This window comes from Drosophila willistoni, assembly GCF_018902025.1.
Source record: "Drosophila willistoni isolate 14030-0811.24 chromosome 2L unlocalized genomic scaffold, UCI_dwil_1.1 Seg168, whole genome shotgun sequence".
Taxonomy (NCBI): domain Eukaryota; kingdom Metazoa; phylum Arthropoda; class Insecta; order Diptera; family Drosophilidae; genus Drosophila; species Drosophila willistoni.
The window spans coordinates 6,961,893-6,982,597 of NW_025814047.1; the positions used below are offsets into that span (position 1 = coordinate 6,961,893).

General features: G+C 37.4%; 1 protein-coding gene across 1 annotated transcript; it reads right to left on the reverse strand.

The window, feature by feature from the left end:
- Nucleotides 1–3,439: 3,439 nt before the first annotated feature.
- Nucleotides 3,440–18,239, reverse strand: LOC6642090 (protein scabrous). The gene is made up of 4 exons (XM_002065658.3): nt 17,356–18,239; nt 13,297–13,666; nt 5,066–5,593; nt 3,440–4,935 (listed from the first exon to the last, which is right to left on the reverse strand). The coding sequence occupies exons 1-4, from the start codon at nt 17,883–17,885 to the stop codon at nt 4,099–4,101; spliced, it is 2,265 nt and encodes a 754-aa protein (XP_002065694.1). The 5' UTR covers nt 17,886–18,239; the 3' UTR covers nt 3,440–4,098.
- Nucleotides 18,240–20,705: the final 2,466 nt, after the last annotated feature.

The window sequence follows — 20,705 nt, forward strand, 5'->3', positions numbered from 1 at the left end:
AAATATGCAAATGCGCAGACACACACATCATTTAAGTGGGATTGTCTCACTCACTCCCTCTCCACTTCTACGTCATTGTCTCTCTCTCTCTCTTGTTTTAGGGATAATTGCCGGAAGTGCTGCCCAGCAAAATCCCTCGACCATAAATGATTTTCATTTTAAATGTATGCCTTTTTTTTTTTAGCAATTTCCTTTTTGTATTTGTGTTTTTTATTTTGGTTTTATGGCTTTCACACCGAAAATTTGACTTTGAGTTGGCCAAGATGTTCGCACTCAGGTTAAATGGTGCAGAAAATGCTGTTGACCGAACCCGAAACCCGAAAAGTCACAAATGAAAATGAATTTCAAAGAGCCACTTCACCTCCCTCTCAAAATGAACCTCCTACTTCTCTTTTTTTCTGTTCCTTTTTAGCTCCTACACTTCTCAAGTATCTTCTTAGCTTTTAAATAAATGCCAAATATTGTAGTTGTTGTTGCTGTTGCTGTACTTTTTGCCAAATAAATGTCACAAGTTTGGCCTGGTTGTCAATTTTGTTTGCTCATCCCACCCTGGCTTTTACTCTTGCTCTCAATCTCACTCTCTTTGGATCACTGTTCCGCTTTCCATCTCTCTGGTGAATTTGCATAAAAAAATTGCTATGCATTTTTCTTGTTCTTATTTCTGGGTTCTTTTTTTTCTTTTTTGGCTGCTGCCTTAGCCAGTTATCCATTTGCAAGCTCGTCGTTTTCTTTCTTTTTTTTTTTTTTGCAAAGTGCAAAAATGTCAACAAAAATAAATGCATAAATAAGGATCAGAAAGCGCGTCAAGCCATCATGGCCTGGTGAAAAGTCAATCTTGAAAATATTCAATATTATTGGCAAAATGGTATGAAAAATGTATCTCACTCAATTTTTTGCTGTTCATGTTTAGAGAAAAGTATGATAAATTGCCAAGGATATCATTTCAGCTTTGTTCAAGCTGAATTTACCAGCATCTAAATGCATAGCATACTTTTCTGGGCCATTCAGATAATGTTATGCACAGTGGGTCATAATTAACAATAACAGGGATGTTTGCCCCGAAATCTTATAGATTTCAATAAGGCGGTTTTCAGTTGACTTTCAATTTTGCCAACAAGGATTCTGACATCTTTTTTTCCTAGGATTTTCGCGACTAGACTTTAAAAATTATAAAAAAGGTTTTTAGTAGAGGCAATAATTTATATATGTTTGTGTCGATTTAGTATTACTTAAATTTCAGCACATATCTCACATATTTAATTCAATTTCAATTTATATTTGCTCATAAACATTTCGTAAATCTTGGACTAAACATTTCACCAATTTTCTATTCAATTTAACAATTTTGAAAATTAAATAACAATCATAGAGATTCATCAAACAAGTTTTTATTTCAAACAATCGGCAAAATTGTTTGTATTATTTAATAACTTTTGATTTCGCTGTTTCCGTCAAACTTCATTAATTCTGTCATTTAAGTATAAAATTATTTTAATATTGTAATCACAAAACAGCAAATGTTGTTGAAATTTGACACATATATGAATTGAATGTACTGCTCCTCCCTCTTTCTGCTGCAATTACAAAAATTAAATTGAATAGAATTTTAATTTGAATTTCATTTTCATATTTGAATGTCGTCTCCTTTTTGTTTCAATTGTAACGTTTGCTGTATAAGAGCAACCATCAAAAGGTGTTGCATTTAATTTGCTTTCATTCCTATTTATATCCCATTATTTAAATATTTAAAAGGTCAGATCTTTGGCAAACAGGTCTATTTCTTAAAATCAGTGGAATTATTCTTTGAGCAGAAACGTTTGTTTGTATCAGCCTTAGATCAGAGCAATGTCAGAAAGTCGATTTTAAAGAATGCGTTTGACTATTTTCGATTTATATTCCAATTGCTGCAATCGGAACTAAAAAATTTTAAGATATGTTCCATTTAACATTTAAATATTTGAATTAATGAAATAAATGAATTATGATAAGTAGTTGACTTGAAGCAAACGTGTCAATTAGAGCTGCGAAAATCGAATAGATGCCTCTACCGATTTTTTAAGGGTCGCTGGTAAAAACCATCGATTGTAATCGATTTCGCTGCATACCTACTCATATTCAGCGGTCAATGGCATATCTTCGTATAGGCATAGCCTTGAAAATATTCTCTTACTTTTTCCTTACTTTTGTAACATCATTTTATGTCTTTAATGGCCTAGGCGATCCAGTCGGACGGACGGATATGAATCGTCTCGTACATTCATACATAAAATATACATACTTTATATGGTCAGAGAGATGTTCTCTACTCCGTGTGCACATTTCTGACCAAATTATTATATGCCTTTTGCCTAGATTGAATCCAGGTTTTTCAATCTGCTTTAATTTGGTCACACTTTTCACAAAATTAAAAAAAACGTTGTGAGATTAGTAGCTTAAAATTTAGTACCCTTGAATATGTTTTTTGCAGCCAAAGAGATGTGTAAAATAATTGTAGGTACAATTTCAAAAAATAAATAGTTTTTTGTTGCCTAGCAAACTTTAAGGTGCTAATTTGTTTAATGCCAAACCGCAAATTTAAACTCGGAATTAGCCAACATCACTAATCCTAATGGATTTAGCAAAATCATGCCGAACTTTGCCTTTACTTTTCACTTCCCTCAATAACAGAACGAAAAGGGCATTTATTTGCTTACCAGTTTCTCTGAGCCCCGTCCCAGTGTGCAATATTCTGAAGAGCTTTTGTGTCGCTGACTTGGCTATAAGTTGGCATTGCCAAGGCTAATAGCATTGTTAAGTGGGCTTAAAATGAAATCTCCTTGTGCTATTGGTATTTTTTAATTTTTTTCACATCAATTCATTTATTGTAAAATATGTTGGCCATATGGGCCAAGCCTTTTGCGTCTTAGCCGTTCGTTTTGTTGTCTTTTTTTTTTTTTTTTGTGAATTGCTCTTAAATTAAATGTTACAATGTATACAATTAAATATATATACTTAGTTCCATCTGTCTTTTCTTTACTTATACACTTATTAAACTTAAATGCTAACTGCAATTGTTTTTGTCTTCTCTTTTTGTTTAGCTCTTTTCTTTCTGGTTTTTGTGTGTTTTTTGTTTTTTTTTTTGGTATACTGCAGAAAATAGTTTTTATTTGTTTTTTCCTGTTTTGCTAAATACACATACATACACAGATATATATATATATATATTTTGCATATTTTACTTCATCTCATTTCGTTTTCTTTGGCTTGCAACTCGGTTGGTTTTTTGTCTATTTTTTTTTCTTGGTTTATTTTACTTTTTTTATGATTAGCAAGGACAGAAGCAGGGCAGGAGTTGAAAATGAAGTTGAAGTTGGAGCTGCAGCTAGAGCTGGTCTACAACTAGATTATTTAGGAAACAGTTTTACATTTATATGTGTATATATATATATGTATAGTATTTATATATATATATATATCGTACAACAATTACAATTATCAACTCTATAGTCTATAGATACTTAAATATGACTGATATGCTAAATGCTAATAATGAAGTTAGTGTTAGACATACACATTTGCATCTATATACTACATATATATGGTATTATTTGTCTGACTTTTTTCTGTGACTTATATAACTAGACATGAACTGATATGCCAAGTTTCTCAAAAGAGAGAGAGAGAAAAATAAAACATTTCTCTTTCTTTCTCTCCGATTCTCGGTTATGGAACTTAAGCCTCTATGAGATCTTGTTTGAAAGACCAAAAAACATATGTATATATTTATATATGGGTTCATGTGTGTAAATGAAAGTGAGAGTGTATGTGTGTGTGTGTGTCTGTGTGTGTATACATTTAACTAGATTACGCATACGCCTAGGTGAACTCTAAGGCCAGTAAGCTCCATTTAGAAATTATATGGTTTGTTTTTATTCTTTTCTTTTAGCTATATACAAGTTTCAAATGTTTATGGTGATAGTGATGCGGATGCTGATGATGATAATTTAAATTTTTTTTACAACGCTTTGGCGTTTTTCTCTCTCACAAACTAACAAAGCACTGCCAACTATACTAGGCCAATGGCTTTGGTGGTTTCCTGTGGCTCTAGTTTAAGTTCACTTACGCAGCGGCAGCGGCAACAGCACTTGGAGAGGATGTGGGAATAGGAGTGGATATTGGGGACGAGGAATCTACTGTCGCTAACGCTGTGGCTGGGCACTCGCCAGCTGGACGTGGCTTGACCAGCATTTGACTTGACTTGACCGCTATCCACTCATTGCGAGCAGCATCGAACCAAGTCAGACCCAAATTGTAGCGCCCATTGAGATTGGCATGCTGGCAATGAGAGAACCACCAGCCACCCTCATAGTTGGCAGCACAGTGCGTCTGTGAGATGTCGCGATCATCATCGATGGCCGAGAACTGCATGCCCTGTTGGTAGTTCAAGGCATCCGAGGCATTACCACTGTAATCACCAATGTGCAGACGATAGCCGTCCGATCGAGATGATATGTAGAAGTAGCCATACTCAGCCACCCACACATTATCGTAGATGTCTTGCATGTGAACACGCAACTGGCTGCAATTATTCAGTGTCAGGTGATGCAGTTGCTCATTACCAATCCAGAATTCTCCTCCAGGCACACCGAAGCCATTCGAGTAGTCGACCCAGGAGCGATTGAAGTCGGCACTGCCGTCGAAACGACGTTGTATCGTGGTCCAGCCATCCGAGCTGCAATGGGTCATCAAAGGATGGTGCTGACCAGCTGGAGCTATCAAGTGGAGACCATCATCCAATTGGCTTACTTCACTGCAGTCATGGGGGAGTCTCTGAATAATGGCCTCGTATTGAGACTCGACATTTTCCAGTTCGGCCACAAGAGTTTCAGCCAGGGCAGAATCTTGTTCGGTCTGAGGGATTTGGGGATGCTTGTGTGGCTTGTTCAGATGTGACATCTAAAAAAAGAGGAAGAACAAAGCAAACGAGAACGTGCACACCCAAAAGCAGATGGAAAATGTTAATAAAGGATAAAGGAAAAACACAAAATATCATCTACAAATACGTTTGATAATTGTGAGTTCTTACCTTATTTTTATTCTGCATTTCCAGAGCCTCGCCCACCATCGATTGCAAGCGGTCGACATTTGTCTGGAGTTGAGCCACATTGGAGACCAGCTTCTTGACTCCCTCCCTCTCGTCCTGCAAGGCGCTGACACTCACGGCCATCGCTTGCAGCGAACGGGCCTCGTTTTTGTTCTCCTCCCGGACTAGATTCTGCTCGGAACTGATTTGAGCATTGGCAAACTCCAATTTAGATATCTCGTGACGGAACTCCGGAAAATTCTTGTCCATTTTCGTCTGCAATCCCTCAACGTCTTCGAGCAGCTCCAGCATGGATGTATGCAGCTTATCGAGTGTGGCAATTTGACGACTCAGGTTGAAATTGGCATTGGCAATCCGATGCTGTTCAAGTTCCAGGCTTCGCACCCGCTCATCGATGCGATGATATTTAAGTTCGTTCAACTGGCGACGCAATCCCCGGTGGGAAACCTGCAGGGCGTGTATCTGTTCGCTTTGGAAGCGGCAATGGCGGCGCTTATGATCGGCAGAGAGCTGAAATGCAAAAAACAAAAGCCAAAAATATATAGTAAAGCAAAACGTGGAAAGGATTTTGGATGAGCTTAAAAGTATGCTATGGTTTCTTATTTTCCCACTGACAGTGAGTGCGTGGAAGACTAGAGGGAGAAAGAGAGAGAGAGAGAGAGTGTGTGTGTGTTTGGATTATGTGCTGGGAATTGAATGCTAAAACCATTTATTATAAATGCATTTCATAACATGGCAGGCAGGCGGGCAAAGGATTCGTGTGGGGTAGGTACTGAAATATGAAAGGCAGAATGGCGGGCAACAACAATAATGTCAGCAACAGCTACAGCATCAGCAGCAGCTTTAGCTTCATGTAAGTCCCTAAAGTTGCTAGGTTTCTAGTTGTTATTGTGGGTGGATTTTGCAGCCTTCGTTTCTGTTTTTCTTTTTTTTCTTTTGCTCAAGTCTCTCGCTGGTGGTAAGAGTTGCATAAATTTAATACACACAAACACATAATTTTAACCAAGTGACAGACGACAGAGAGACGGCACAGACAGACACGGAAAAAACAGACCATGCAAACCAAGGTAATGCCATTTGGGTCACATTCATTCCTTTTTACACAGAAATGTAATGAATATGCTTTGCACAGACACCCACATTTATTCATTCTCGCATTCACATTCACACATTTGTTTTCTTTTCAATTCAAATTCTTTCTATTCATTGAAATTCTCTAGCCATCCATCCATCCATCAGTCAGTCAGTCAGTCATACCTACAAATTTACATACTTAGAAAGAAATGTCATGTCAGAATTGACTAATAAAGTTGCCCGGGCAAAAGAAATGTGCAATGTAACATTTTAATTGGAGAATAGTCAAATTATACATTCCCATTCATTTGATTATGGTTTGATGTATCCAAAAGGGCAGTCATGTTCATTAACTAGCATTTCATTCTATCTTAATCCATTTAAAGGACCTGGTCAAACGTCCATCCAGTTTGAATTTGGCTCAAGTTCACTTTATAATGAGTGACTAGTTTTAATCAAATGTCAATATTCATGAAACTCCCTTAATCCCTGTACATAGTTATAAAAGAGAGTGACTGTCACTTGTAAGAATATCAAGTGATTAGCAAAGTGGACAAATGAAATAGTGAAATAAGAAATAAGCATAGGACGAGTCCACCCACTTATCAACACACGGACCTTCAGTTTAAATTCAAACGGAATTTCCTTATAAAAGGAACCTTAATATTTATTAAGGGTTCGCGTTAATTAATTTGATTTCGTTTTTCAACTTTTCAATCGAAGTGTCGAAACGAAAAAGAAGCAAATTTACGCATATTTATGGGAGACTTTTGAAGAAAGAAAAGTCCGAAAAGGCATTTGCCACTGTTTGCCTTTGCTTTCAACTGCCTGCACGTTCCACTACTCTTCCTCTTGAAGAGGGGAACAGTTGGGGGTAGGGAGGGACTAGCTTGGCGTTGTTTTATGTGAAAGGTCACGAACATTGCTAATACGGCACGTTCGCGTTTTATATGTAGAAAAGTACTGTATATGAAGTCTCTATCTACTCTATGTGGGCGAGACAGGAAGTGGCCATCAAAAAGTATCAGAAAAAAAGAAGAAATATATACAAAAAGCAACTCAAGACCCAGACCAAGGTGCCAGGCAGTATAAAGTTCTTCCCACTCTCTCTCTCTCTCTCTATCTCGAAGAAGGAGACTTTCTTTAGTATAATTAAATGTGATTTATGCGGCTCAAATTTCTCGTTGACAAGTCGAAGGCGAAACAATTTTTTGAAAGCATTTGATGGGCGTTAATTGAAATCGAAACTGAAGCATAAATATTTGATGTGTGCCAATGGGGGCAGGGCCAGTTTTCGGGGAGAGCTGGGGTAATCATAAAATACATAGTATAGTGGGTAAAGGCAACCATTAATTAATTTTCCAATATAAGAGTTGCCCCGGGTCTGTAATTCAAGGATTAAAGTAGAGAAAAACATTTTGCATATTACACTTAAGTGAAAGCTAACAAGGATTTGCTATTAGCGTGACAGCAATTCCAAAGGGATGAGAGCAGAAGTAGAGGAGAGGACTCCCAACCTAAGGTGAGTGTGTGCATTGTGCAAATAGAAAAAAAATGAACTCCTGCTCCTGCTCTAGCTCCAGCTTCAGCTCCGGCATCAGTAACACAGCGAATTGTCGTAAAAATTTAATAGGACTTTTGTGCGATGCTTCAAAAAGTTACGCTCCAGAGTCTGGGCGGAGATTGTCAGGATGCGGTGATGAGAGGGGAGAGAGAAAGAGCATACGAGGGCAAGGGTGGAAGGGAGTGGGAGCCACAAAATGCCATTAAGTTAATGCGCATTTAGGGGCCTGTGTTGCTAGGACCTCCTATCCCCAACTCTTGTGTCCTTCCCCTCTCACTCTCCCTCTTTCCACAGTGCTCTTGCTTGCTCTACTCTGCTTTGATTTTTTTCTTTGCTTCCTTCCAGCTAAATGGCAAACGTGTGCATAATTTGAAACTAAATATTTTGCAAATATTGCCAAAAGAAAAGTGTTGGAAAGTATATTAATAACATCAAAAAAGGGAGCCACTGCAAAGAATGATAACATTTTTCAAGCTTTAACATGCACACCAAGAGAAACAAAAATTTCAATTGAAACTCTAAGAAAAAAAATTCAATGTAATAGGAATATAAATTTATGCATGTGTATGGGAAGCAAAGACCTTCTCCGGGTATACAGATATTCCCTCTGTACTCTTTCTCTACTTAAGCTTGTCCTCATTTTTCATTGACAGAGTTGCCAGGTCCGTTCAGTTTGTGGAAAACAATAGCAGCACACCAGAAATATCAGTGTTAGATGTAGAATAGCCACTTGATAATTACTGATCTTAAAGATATCTTCATTTTAAAGTGGATTTTAATTTAAAAATGAAAAAACATTAGATTTTAATTTAACATTAGATTTCCATTTAATCACTTTAGGTACAGTCTCTTTGCTTAACCCTAATAAAGGCTTGAACCGGCCCTGATGGCGGCATCATCAAAACAGAGTAGAAAGCATCAAATTTTGTCTACTGCAACAATCTCTCGATGATGATGCTGCTGCTGCTGCTGGCAGGGAGATGTAAATGTATCTGTATCTGTATCTGTATTTGTATCTCAAGTGTATGCCAAGTTTCAATAAAGATAATTTCACTCATAAAATAAATATCAAGTACATAAGAGCAAAACACAAAAAAAGGGCTACCAGCTACTTGAACAATCAAACAAATTGCCAACAACAACTACACACAAACACACACACACACACACACATACACATATATAAGAGTCAGGAAGAGCAGAGGTATCAGGCAAATGGGAAATGTGAAATAGAATGGTGGAATGTAACATAAAACAAAAGCCGAACAAATATCAACATAAATAAGGTAAAATGCCTCAGTGAAAGACACTGTGAAAGCAAGAGAGAGTGAGGGCAGAGAGACAGAGAGAGAGGGGGAGAAAAAAAACAGCAAAACAAATGCTGTCTGCGCTTGTCCTGGGAGTCTGCTAGTGAAACCGGATTCTTCCCCCTACTTTTCCCTTCCTTTCCCTTTCCTCTTCACTGTCCCCCACTGACAAGGCCTGGTCCTGGTCCATAGTCCTCGGTCCTGTGTCTCGCCCGCATTTTGTTTGCCTTGCTAATTTAACAACAAGTTTCTCATATGTACATCATACATGCATACATATATATATATATATATATAGTTATATATATATATCTTATTTTTCTGCCTTTTTTTGTTAGTTTGGAAAATTGGAATGGTATGGAGAAGGGCAGCAGAATTGTGTCGGAGAAGGAGGTGCGCGGGTAGGAAGCCTGTCAGCATCAATAACCAATGATAAACATTTGCGTGTTATACATACATTTCAACTGTTACTGTTGCTAGTGACAGCTTCCATCTATTTCATATGTGTTTGGAGAAATCTGTTTGCAGACAATCACAATTAGATGGGATTTTTCCCGGTTTGTTTTTGTTTTATTTTTTTTTCGTTTTCAGTTTTGTTTTTTTCTCTTTTGCCTGTCAAAAACAGCTGTGACCTGATTTTTTTTCTTACCATTCTATTAATTTGAGTTCAATTAAGATATAGAAAAATATATTCTGTATAGACAATATAAGCTAGCTGAGAGTTATCCTTAAATCAAAGTTTTCGGCGTTGCACTTAAAAGTAATGAAGGTAATTGGAGAGAAAAAAGTTCGCCTTATTTACTTTATTTGATGATTAAGCCCATTAAATATTAAATTGTATTTTCGATCTCGAGCCGGCAAACAAAAGGTTTGAATATAAATTAAAAAGGTCGCCAAAACAATTATATTATATTACTCATACAATACGAATTTCTTGTTACCTCAGTTGATTCATGAATCTGACTACAAAAATACAATAACTTTATCTTTGAAATTCCTAAATAAGCAAAAATACAATAATTTCTATAATAATGAAAGCAATAAATGTGCAGCAATATTGTTTAAAAATTGATTCCGATTCGAAAGATCTTAAAGATCTAAGAAAGATGGTTTACCAAAAACATTGAGGAGACTTTTAAATATTAGCAACTAAATTAAACACTTAGGTACAATTCTCTTTTCGTTACTGTTAGGTTGGATAGTCTAAAAATTGTTCAATTTCATGATGGATAACAATCAACTGCAGATATCAGTTTTTTTCAAATATTTTTTTAAACTTTTTTGCTTTTACTTTTTCGGACTACTCTTTTTCGCTCAGAATTATTGAGTTCCCTACGTGTTTGAGTTGCCGCAAATTCATGATACAAAGTTATGTGGCACAAGCTTCTCTAATTTTCTGTTGCATATTTTTTCTAATTTTGGTTTTTCCGTTGCGCACAAAGTAAATTTGATTAGACCCAACCACACACACACACACACACACGCAGAGAGTAATATTATTATTATTTTTTGTTATTTTGATTACTTTTTGTTTTTTTTTTTTGTGTGTTTCTCCCTTAACAGCCACCTGTGCAATTTTATTGTTTCATTTTTTCCTTCATTTTTTTTTTCTGTTTTGTTTCTTTTTTACTATCTATCTACTATCTCTGCCTTTCCTTTTCCTTCCTGTCTCCTGTGCTCCCGCTTTGTCGGTCTGTCTCAGTGTCTGTCTGTCTGGATGCCTGGATGCCTGGTCTCTTTGTTCTAATCTAACCTAATTTCTGCTTTGCTGCGCTTTTATAATAACAATTTTAAAAATTGGGTTTCATTCTGTTTTTTTTTTGCCTCGTCTTTGTTTTGGATAAGAGAGCGTTAGTGGGTGGACAGGGAGAGAGGGGGGAACTTTAACAACAACAACAACAGGTTTTGTGGCCTGTCAGTCAGTGGCTGACTGAGTTTGATGGGAAGAAAGCAAGCGATGAAGTAGAAGGAGCCGAAGAAGAAGAAGAAGGGGAAAAAACGTAATAATGAAAAGGATCAAATTGCGCGAACATCACACACACACACACAAACACACACACTTGGCACTCACACACACACACACATACTACGATGAACTGATTATCGGTACTCTGGCAGCATTCAAGTGGAGCATCTGCTGTTCTCTGTTGGCTGTTGGCAAAACTTTTTTTTTCAACAGGGCCACAGACAAAAGACAACAGCCAAGCAGCAGTAGTGGGTCCCTCCTTCCCCCAGAGATGAGGCAGCTGGACCCCCCTCCTTCCAACTGTTTGGAATACTGAAGTTCACTTCAGCTGAGGGCGATTAAAAGGTGATTTCCTGCCCTTTGTTTGCAATTTTTAGCAATTTCGCTTTATATACATTTGGACAAAAGAGGCGTGGCCATTAATGTTACATAAATACACAAAACTGGCACACACACACACACACAGACACACACTCGCACAACCATGAAGAGTACAGTGAAAGCCGCTTTGCAACTTGACTGCACGTTTTATTGGTGTCTCTTCTCTTCTCTTCTCTTTTGTTCTCTTTTCTTTCCTCCTTATTTTTGTTGTTTGTTTGCTGAGCAATTTGTGGTTAAATTTTTTAGTTTCGCTTCTAAACATCAAAGAAGAAGCAAAGTAACCTTTAAAAAAACAGGTGGCCACCAAACCAGTTTGCAGATTCCTTTAAAGTACTCCAAGTACTCCACTGACATATTTCTTAAATCGCCCATAGGTGGTTTCAGGGGCGTAGACAGATTATCCAAGCTGACCTAATAAGTCGTTTTTATTCTAATTCAGATGTAATCTAATCAATAGAGCAGGAAGGGGAGCTTTGGTATACAGTATAGTATAACCGTTTTGGATAACATTAAATACTTAACTCGAATAACACCTAAGAATGTAGTTTGGCCTTTAAATACTTTACATATGAACGTCATAAGTTACTCATGTTTGTCGACTGATGCCCCTTTGGTCTGATACAGTTTGGACTATAGCAGAAAGAAGCCTTTGAATTTGTTAATTTTTGATTGGGGTACATACAGTTCATATTTGGCTAAAACTTTGTTTACAGTGTTTCGAATGAGCAGGCTCGAGGTAATTCATTTGAGTAGGGAAAATGTTTTTCATATTTTGTTTACTATTTGATTTTTGGCTTCATTGAATAATCGAAAATGATTCTTTTTAAATTGTTTCTTTCTGAATGAACTCAAAGCAAATAGTTTCTTGTTTGTAATTTGTTTGAGGATAAAATAAATGTTTATAATGTTGTTATTGTTCGTTATACGAAATAAACAGTTCTACTAAAAATTGGTAACAAGAATATGAAAAACTTGATTAACAATTCTAATAAAAAAAAGAATTGTTTCAAGAAAAGTTGTCAAAGCCAATGCAGCGATGAAAAATGGTTTAAATTATTATTAAATTGCAATTCTTTGAATCGCGAAAGTATTATGCGAAAACTTTAATGAGGCAAGTTTAATTTATTTTTCTTGGAAAAAACTTTGGGCTTCCCTGGAGACGTTGCTCCGCATGCCGACGTCCTAGTACGTCCATGGATTGCTGCCTGCCTGTCGCATAATCCTTTTAATGAAAGCAGACTGTGGGAGCTTTATTCGTGGCCTCCATTTTTTGTTTTGTTTTGCGGCTTTACCTGTTGGCAGCTGCTTTGTTCTACTCATTTGCACTCTCTCTGTCTCTCTCTTGCGCTCGTTTTCCCCCTCTCTCCTTCTCTGGTATCTACTGCCCTGCTTGACTTTAATTCTAATTAACAAGGTGCAGTGTAGGGGTGGCCAATTCATATTTGTGTGAGATCAGAAATATGCAGCCCAACCACTTGGCCTCCCTCTATTGCAAATGCGTAATGATTCAGTTAAGACCGGGGCTGAATATAAAGCCTAAACAGCCTCACTCACATTCTGAATGCCCTGGCTAAGTGGCTGACAGCGGTGAGTCCTGTATAGCATTAAATATTTAATACGTCCATGTCCTGCGGTGCGTATGAGTAATTTCCGAGCCACCACAGACGAGCGACTCACCGAGTCACCGTCTGACTCGTTAGCACACACTCGGCATAAAATGAGGCATAAAATGGCCAGATAATGCTCAACCAGGTTGCGCGTGCCCCGCCACTTTATGGCTTAAACAAAAAGCGAAAAGAAAAAAGAACATTCTGGCCATTTTAGTGTGTTCCTTTTGGAACCATAAAAGTTTTACCTGTCGACTGACGCTTTGCGTGCTTATCTGATCATTAGCATAAAATTTTTAGTTCATTCCACCCACCTCTTGGCTAGTCTCCTCAATGCTCGCTGAATCTCTCGTTTGGGACGGCGTTTGCTTGTTGAGTTGATGGCGAAAGTCCTGCTCCTGTTGCATTATCTCCTCCCTCAATTCTTGCACATAGACCTCGGTCTGCTGTTGCCTCTCCCTTTGGGCAGTCAATTCCAATTGCAATTGCTCGTAGTCATGCCGAATGGTGGCCAAATCCTCATAGCCCGCGCTGCGTGTCTGTACATCTTTGGCCATATTACCGGCCGAACGCTGCAATTCGGCCAACTGTTTGCGTATTTCCGATATCGACTGCTGCAACCATTCCACAGTTAGACGTTCCTTATTGCCACTCTGAGAGGCACGCAATGTGGCCACTTCATGTCTGCGAAAAGAACGGGGAAAAACAGAAAAGAAAATGGCGAGAAAATGGAGGAATAATTAGAATTTGAAACATTTTTGTAACACTTTTAATTGAGTTTTGCAAATAAGCGAGCACGTTCTGCCAGGAGACTCGACTCGACTCGACTCGGCTCAACTCAAATCGAAACGAATCGCATTTAAATTGACATTTTCAGGCTAATTGCCTGGTCGGTGGTCAGTCTAATGGAATTCCGAAAACTTAATTTTCACAGGGAACAAAAATGAGAGAGCACAGTTGGAAAACTTTTTTTCGGCCCCGCAAAACAGCAGCTGAGATGAAATATTAGTAAATAGAATGAAAATGAAAATTGAAAATGAAAATGTTCCAACACTTGTGGCACAACCGAAAAGTTGAATGAATTTTTGTGGCATTTTGCAGACAATTAAAGTAGTCAGTTGTAGGCGAAGCAGGAAACGGTACAACAAAGTCAAAGTCTAGGTGAAAAGTTTCCATTTTCCATTTTTCTCGCTACTCCTCTCCCCCAAACCCTGCCACAACCTCATCCAACTCGGGTTTTCCCAAGTTATTTTTTTTTTCTTTGTTTTTTCTTGAGCTGCAGCTGCTGCTGCTGCTGCTGTTTTATTTTTCACTGTCAAAAGAGCAAAGCTACAACATGAAATTTTCATAAAAAACTTTTCCTTTTCTTTTCGTTTCTTTTTTTTTTTTTTTACTCTGGTCTTGTTTCTTGGGCTTGGCTTCTGCTGCGTATACGTAATATTTCAAATTGTTGTGCGTGTGTGTATATGTAACTGCGTGTGTGTTTGGCTGTTTGGTTAATTTTATGACTTGGAAAAACTTTTGTGGCACAGGCCCCTGACATGAGTTGGCTTGAGTTGAGTTGAGTTGAGTTGAGTTGAAATTATTTTATTATTTTTTTATCATTTCTCGTTCCTAAATATTTAATTGAAATGCGGTTCGAGCAAAAGTTAAAGTTAATTAAAAAAATAAATCAAAAAGCTTCTAAACACAAAAAAAAAAGAACAGAAAATGAAAAAACTATTCTTGTTACTTTATCCTAACCAATGGATTGTCAGCATTTCGCAGAGTTTTTCTTTTTTTCATGTTGTTTTTTTTTTTTGCAATTTTTCGCTTGGCTGCAGGTTGATTTGTATACCCTTAGGTGGAAGAGTATGCTCGAGTCGAGTGTAACAGAAAAAAGAGACCTAAGGTATGTATTCTTCATTTGCATCAACAGTGAAATTTACATGTAAAATTTGCAAATATTTAACTGGGATCACACTAGATAATTGAATAATTAATATTGCCTATCTGCCTTTTTGATTGATCAATAATGATAGAATAGCAGAAATCAATTGAAGTTTATATAAAGATAGAGTTCCTCTTTCCAACATAAGTAAAACTTTAGACGAGAAAAGATGCCAGGATATAAAAAAGATAGAACAAAAAAGATATAATAATTTGGTGAAATTTCGAAAACAAATTCGATTGAGTCTAATATTAGAATACCTCCATAGAGTAACTTTAAGTCGATGCTCTTGACTTACGAATGGAATTTTTTAATGTTGCTGCTTCTGCTTTTGCTGCTAGTGTTGTTCAATTCACGTCATTGCAGTGAAAATTGGAAATGCTGTCAATGACACACGAGAGTGAATTGAAAACACAAAATAGGAATATACGCAACATGAGAACATTGCAACAGCTTCATCAGGAATGTAATGTTGATCTCATTCAGATGCGAATTTTAGACTGTGCAATGTGCCAATTTCCAATTGGCGGCGCATTCTAATTACCCAAATGGAAGCCGCCCTACGCTCCATGCTCCGTGTTCTATGGTCCATGTTACATTTTGCTGTTGTTTTTTTATTTACTTTGTTTGTTTTTTTGTCGAAACTGCAAATGTTATCAAATTTACTTTACCTCAAATCAACGAAATAATACAAGTAGACAGAGGGATGAGGAGTAGGAGGAGCTGGAGTATGGAAGAGCAATGGACTAATGGTCTGCCTGTCTCCACCCGCCATTTTCACTACTATCCTACTGACCTCGCACACTCGTGCGCTCAATCAGATAATCATGTCACTGGTTTGGGGCATGACTGGCTGGTTGGGTTGGAGTTGGGGTTGGGGTTGGGGATGGGACAAGGACTGGCAGGATACATAAACCACAGTTGACATGACGTTTGACTGGCGCTTGCCATGTAAGGTCCTTTTCGGTATATATTTATGTGTCTGTCTGCGTCTATATGTCCTCTCTGTGTCTGAGTAATTGTGTGAGTATGTGTGCAGCTGCGTGTGTTGAATTATTTACGGTGTCACTGGCAAAGTTTTACGACTGTCCACGGCAGCAGCAACAGCAGAAGCAACAACAACAACAACAATGGCGGAAGTTGGCCGTAACAACAAAAACAACAACAGCAACAGGGAAAAAAATATAGACTAACCTAAGCTATTTGTACAGTAAATTAAGAGTGTGCCATTTTTTTTCTTAACAAAAAAGGAATGGGTCTATTGGTGGTTGCCAAATGTGGAGAGGAGGGGGAGTTGGAACAGGACCAGGGTGGACAGAACAAGTCGAGCTCACTGATGAGACAATCATTATTAGTCAGCCTCTGTCTTGGCCATGACAACAAACACAAATCACACACGAAGAAATAGGCAAACTTTGAGTTTGCCTTTTTGCTTTGCCTACTTTTCAGGGCTATTCCCACACTGTGACAAAAAGTTTGCAAAGAAAATTAAATTAATCATTGAAATGATTTAAGATCAACTTATAAATTCTATATAAAAGCTTTACAAATATACTTTAATGTTTTCAATATTATGAGATTTAAATAAGATTTTGTTAGCTAATTAATTAATTAATAGATTTGTTATTATAAGAAAATTGAAACTTCTGTTGCTCTATCTATAAATCAAATCTTTGACATTGGCTATCCACAAATCAACGATAACGATAAGAAAATTATAGTTTTTACTAGAGATGAGTCAAAACAAAATATTCTGAACAATTATGTGTTTATTTTTTTTCTCACCTAATTTAATAAGTTTTTATCTTTGTCTCCAATTTTATTTAAGCTCTATTTATTATGATTGCTAGTAGGTCTAGGTTTTTTCCTACATCTATTTGTGGTTTTAATGAAGTGAAATTTATTTGATTAAATGAAGCTTAAAGCATCAAACTTCTTAGCAAACGATGTTTTAGAAACTTTTAAAAAGGACATTGGTATAAGTATATTGGGTTTGGGTTTTCTTTTCAGGGAACTTTTTTGGTATCTAAATAAAAGTCTTATTTAAATGCTTTCCTGATCAGTTGAGTTTTTTTTCAGTATTTCATTTAATTAAGACTAAAAATTCCTAAGTCGATGTAATCAAATTTACATTTAGTGTATCACAATTTTCTCTAAGATATGTTTTAAATTTCTATGGTTTTTTTTGCAACTAGAATTTAAATTGAGATTAACAAGTTTACAAATAGATTAGATGGGGGAATTTCCCTCAGTGTTTTTCATGCATGCCAAAGGACAAAGTAAACGAAAGTTTAAAAGTTTTTACAACTAGTTTCAAGTGACTAAGCAAACTTGTTCTTTTTCAGTTGCGTTTTTTATTTTGTGCTCTTTCTTATTAACTTGAACATATCAATTTGACACTGTCTCACTTCCCACTTGTTTATCTGCTTCATTTGGCACTTACCTCAATTGCTCCAGTTCGCTGCGCACATCTGCATCCACATTGGCCGCATCTGCGGTTAGTCTGAGGGATTTACGTAAATTGTGCTCCAGCATTTCGTAATCCTCGCGGCGACGCGTCATCAAAGCGTTCAATTGTTTGGTCAACACACGGACTTGATCGGTTAAAGTCAAGTGCTGTTGGTCACCGGCAGCAGCAGCAGCGACGCCATTTTGTTGGTTCAGAGACAGCGTTTGACCATTTGACAGTATTTCCAATGAGTTAACATCCTCCGAGGTGTTATCGTCGACAAAACGTAAAAGCTCCACACTAGATGTAGAAGCAGACGCTGACGATGCTGATGATGATGATGACGATTCTTCTTGAACGCCGAAATTTGTTGGGTTTTTTGCGGTCGCCTTAGATGATGCAGCTTTGGCATCGCGCAACATGTTGTTCACATCGCTCAAAACCACACTGGAGGCCAACACTTGCTCGTTAACCGCAATGGCCCAAAGTAGTATTAACCACAAAATGTTTTGTGCTGTTGCCATTGTTTCAGGAATACCGTTTAACTTTAACTCAAAGACTTTTTGTTATTTTTCGTATATATTTTTATTATGCTCCCAAATTTCACCAGTCAGTATCGGTGGAATATGTATTTATGCAAATGGTTGGCCTTCTCACGCATGCCGACACCAAAAAAAGGAAAAGTCACTTGAACTTGAAAAGGAGCGTAAAAGCTAAACACCTTATTACAATTATGGTTTCTATTTTCCGCAATTTTCGCGTCACTCCACGGCACTGCCACTTGACGAACGACGTTTGGGTCAAGTTAAATGTAAAACTTTCCTCTGGTTGAACGAAGCAAACAGCGCGGCATTTGTCGAAGGACTGAAGCGAGCGGCCACTGAATCGTCCTTTTTATGCTTCACGCAATGTCGCCTCTTCGGTCGACGTCGGCAGCGAGAGCGACTGGAGTTCGTGTCACAAGCAGCAGGTAGTCATTGGGAACGAACTCCAAAAAGAGAAGTCCAAAGTGAAAGAGAGAAGTGGGAACGCATTGTCGCATTGCAAAAATTTAAGAGAGCGTTTCTCTTAAACAGGTCTTGCCATTAACCAAAAGTAAAAGTCGTGGCACCACACAAGAAGCACTTTGGGATCTTTGAATACGAGAAAAAAACAAAGGATCGACACGACAGATGTTAGATGTTTTGTTTTTTTTTTTCATAAACAGATTCATCAGAAAATGGTTTAGAAGTTGACCAAAAAACAGCTGTCAGTCCCCTCCCTTACTCTTATTTTTTTTTTGGCCAAAAAGTTAAAACGTTTTCAATGGCCAAAATAGAAAAGTCATTTTCCGGCACCTAAAAGCTGTGAACGCTGCCACCGAATAAAAAAAATTGCTGAAAACTGAAATGAAGTTTTCTCTTTTAGGAGTTTCCATTTTGTTGTTTTTTGTTTTTGTTGCATTGTTGCAAGAGCAAAATATGCGAAAAATGTGAACTGCCTTACGCGTTATTTTCTGTTGTGCCAAGACCGTAAAGAAAAGGGCTGCAGTTGCCACACACGGCCATCATCATTGCCACCACCAACCACCACCACCACAACCAGCTGAATACATGTAGGTACATATGAATGCCTGGATGAGCACGGAAAGCCATGAATGGGGAGTGTGGTCTGGTCAGTTTACTCTGTGTGTGTGTCTGTGTGCTTCGGTGTATTGCAATTTACAATATTTTTCCATTTTTAGTTTTCAGCATGCAACCCTTTCCACCAGTCCACCACCCGTACACCCGTGCACCCTTTAACCCTTTGTTGGCGGCACTGCATAATTAACCGCTGCCACATGTTTCGCCATCCAGGCCGAGCGAGACTCATCCCAACCGATGGCTAGTGCCACTTGCAGTCCAGTCTCTTGTCCAGTTGCATGTCCATTGCCATGCAGTTTAGTTTTTAATTTGATGCCTTTGTTTGTTGTCATTTTGTTCTAGCTTGTTGCACATGGGGTTGGCTGCACGGGGAGTGGCCATTTGCATGGCTTTTGCATTTATATTCTTATTTCCATTTTTTTTTTACTTTTTTCAACATTTGTTTCATTGTCGCCTGTTGTTTGGGAGCTGATATTGTTATTGCTTTGGCTTTTATGCTCTGCTCAGCATATTAAGGTAATGGCCCGTAAAGGCAGTCGGTTGACTCTGCCACCAAGAGGCATTCGCATATGCAACGTATGAGTGGAGAGATGGGACATTCATAGTCATATTCACGTTCACATTCACATTCGCTTTAATGTTTGATTAAACCAACCTCAAAATGTCTTTATCACTATCATCAACGCATTTAAGTCTAATTTCAATTCAAATATTTATGCTGGTTGCCTCAATTAACAATAACAATCAATGCCTCAAAGGCAGGCAGCAAAAGACGATGGGGAAAGGTGTAAAGGAGAAGTGACGCAAAGTAAGCAGGTGCTCAAAAAACCTGCAAAATGATGAGGGCCAGGGCCAGCCCCTTTTGGGTATTTGTTGATTTGTATTCCCTTTTTGTTTTTTATTTTTGGGTTTCGCTTGGCCAAGCTGCAACCTGTCCCAATGTCCACTCTGTCCACTGGCCAAGTTGAGCTACCCGCTGAGCACACGAGCCGAGGACAGGTAGAGACAACGTTTCCAAAGGTTCCACATGCAACTCACGCACATGCAACCACCTCGAAAAGCGGCAAGTCAGGACCGGCTTGAAATCAACTTGAACTTGTTTCAAAATAACTTGTGAAAATATTTCAATATCTTCGAAAGCTAAGCCGAAATTCACAATGTTTGTAAACAAACCGGAACAGGTCGAACCGTAATTAAAGTTTGAGAGTAAACGAAAAGCGTAAAAAAAATGCGATATTCCATTTAATATTCCATTGGATATATATCAGATTATGTCTTATTATTATTTTAAAATATTTAAAATTTTACATTTTTAAATTTTAATAACAACAACTTAAGAACAAGTTCTTAAGCCTTAGATTATTTTTCCAATTGCATTAGATTTGATAAAGAAGGCGAGAAACGATAATGGCAAAATCTTCCAGAGTCTATCCAATAATTTTAAAAGGCAAATCTTTCATATAAACAAAAACAAATTTCATTGAGTTTCTTAGCCACTAATAACCCTTTTCCCTTTGTATATAATTAACGAGATATTTCAGTTTATAAATGTCAAATATTCAAATTCAAATAAATAACATAGCTAAATATATTCTTCTTATAGTCAAAATTTGGAAAGGAAATTCTTAAAGATTTTAGTTACATTTTATTTTATTTTTATTAATATATTTCAAATTTTTAAAAATATGCTCTGATAAATAATAAATATTTTAAAATTATCAG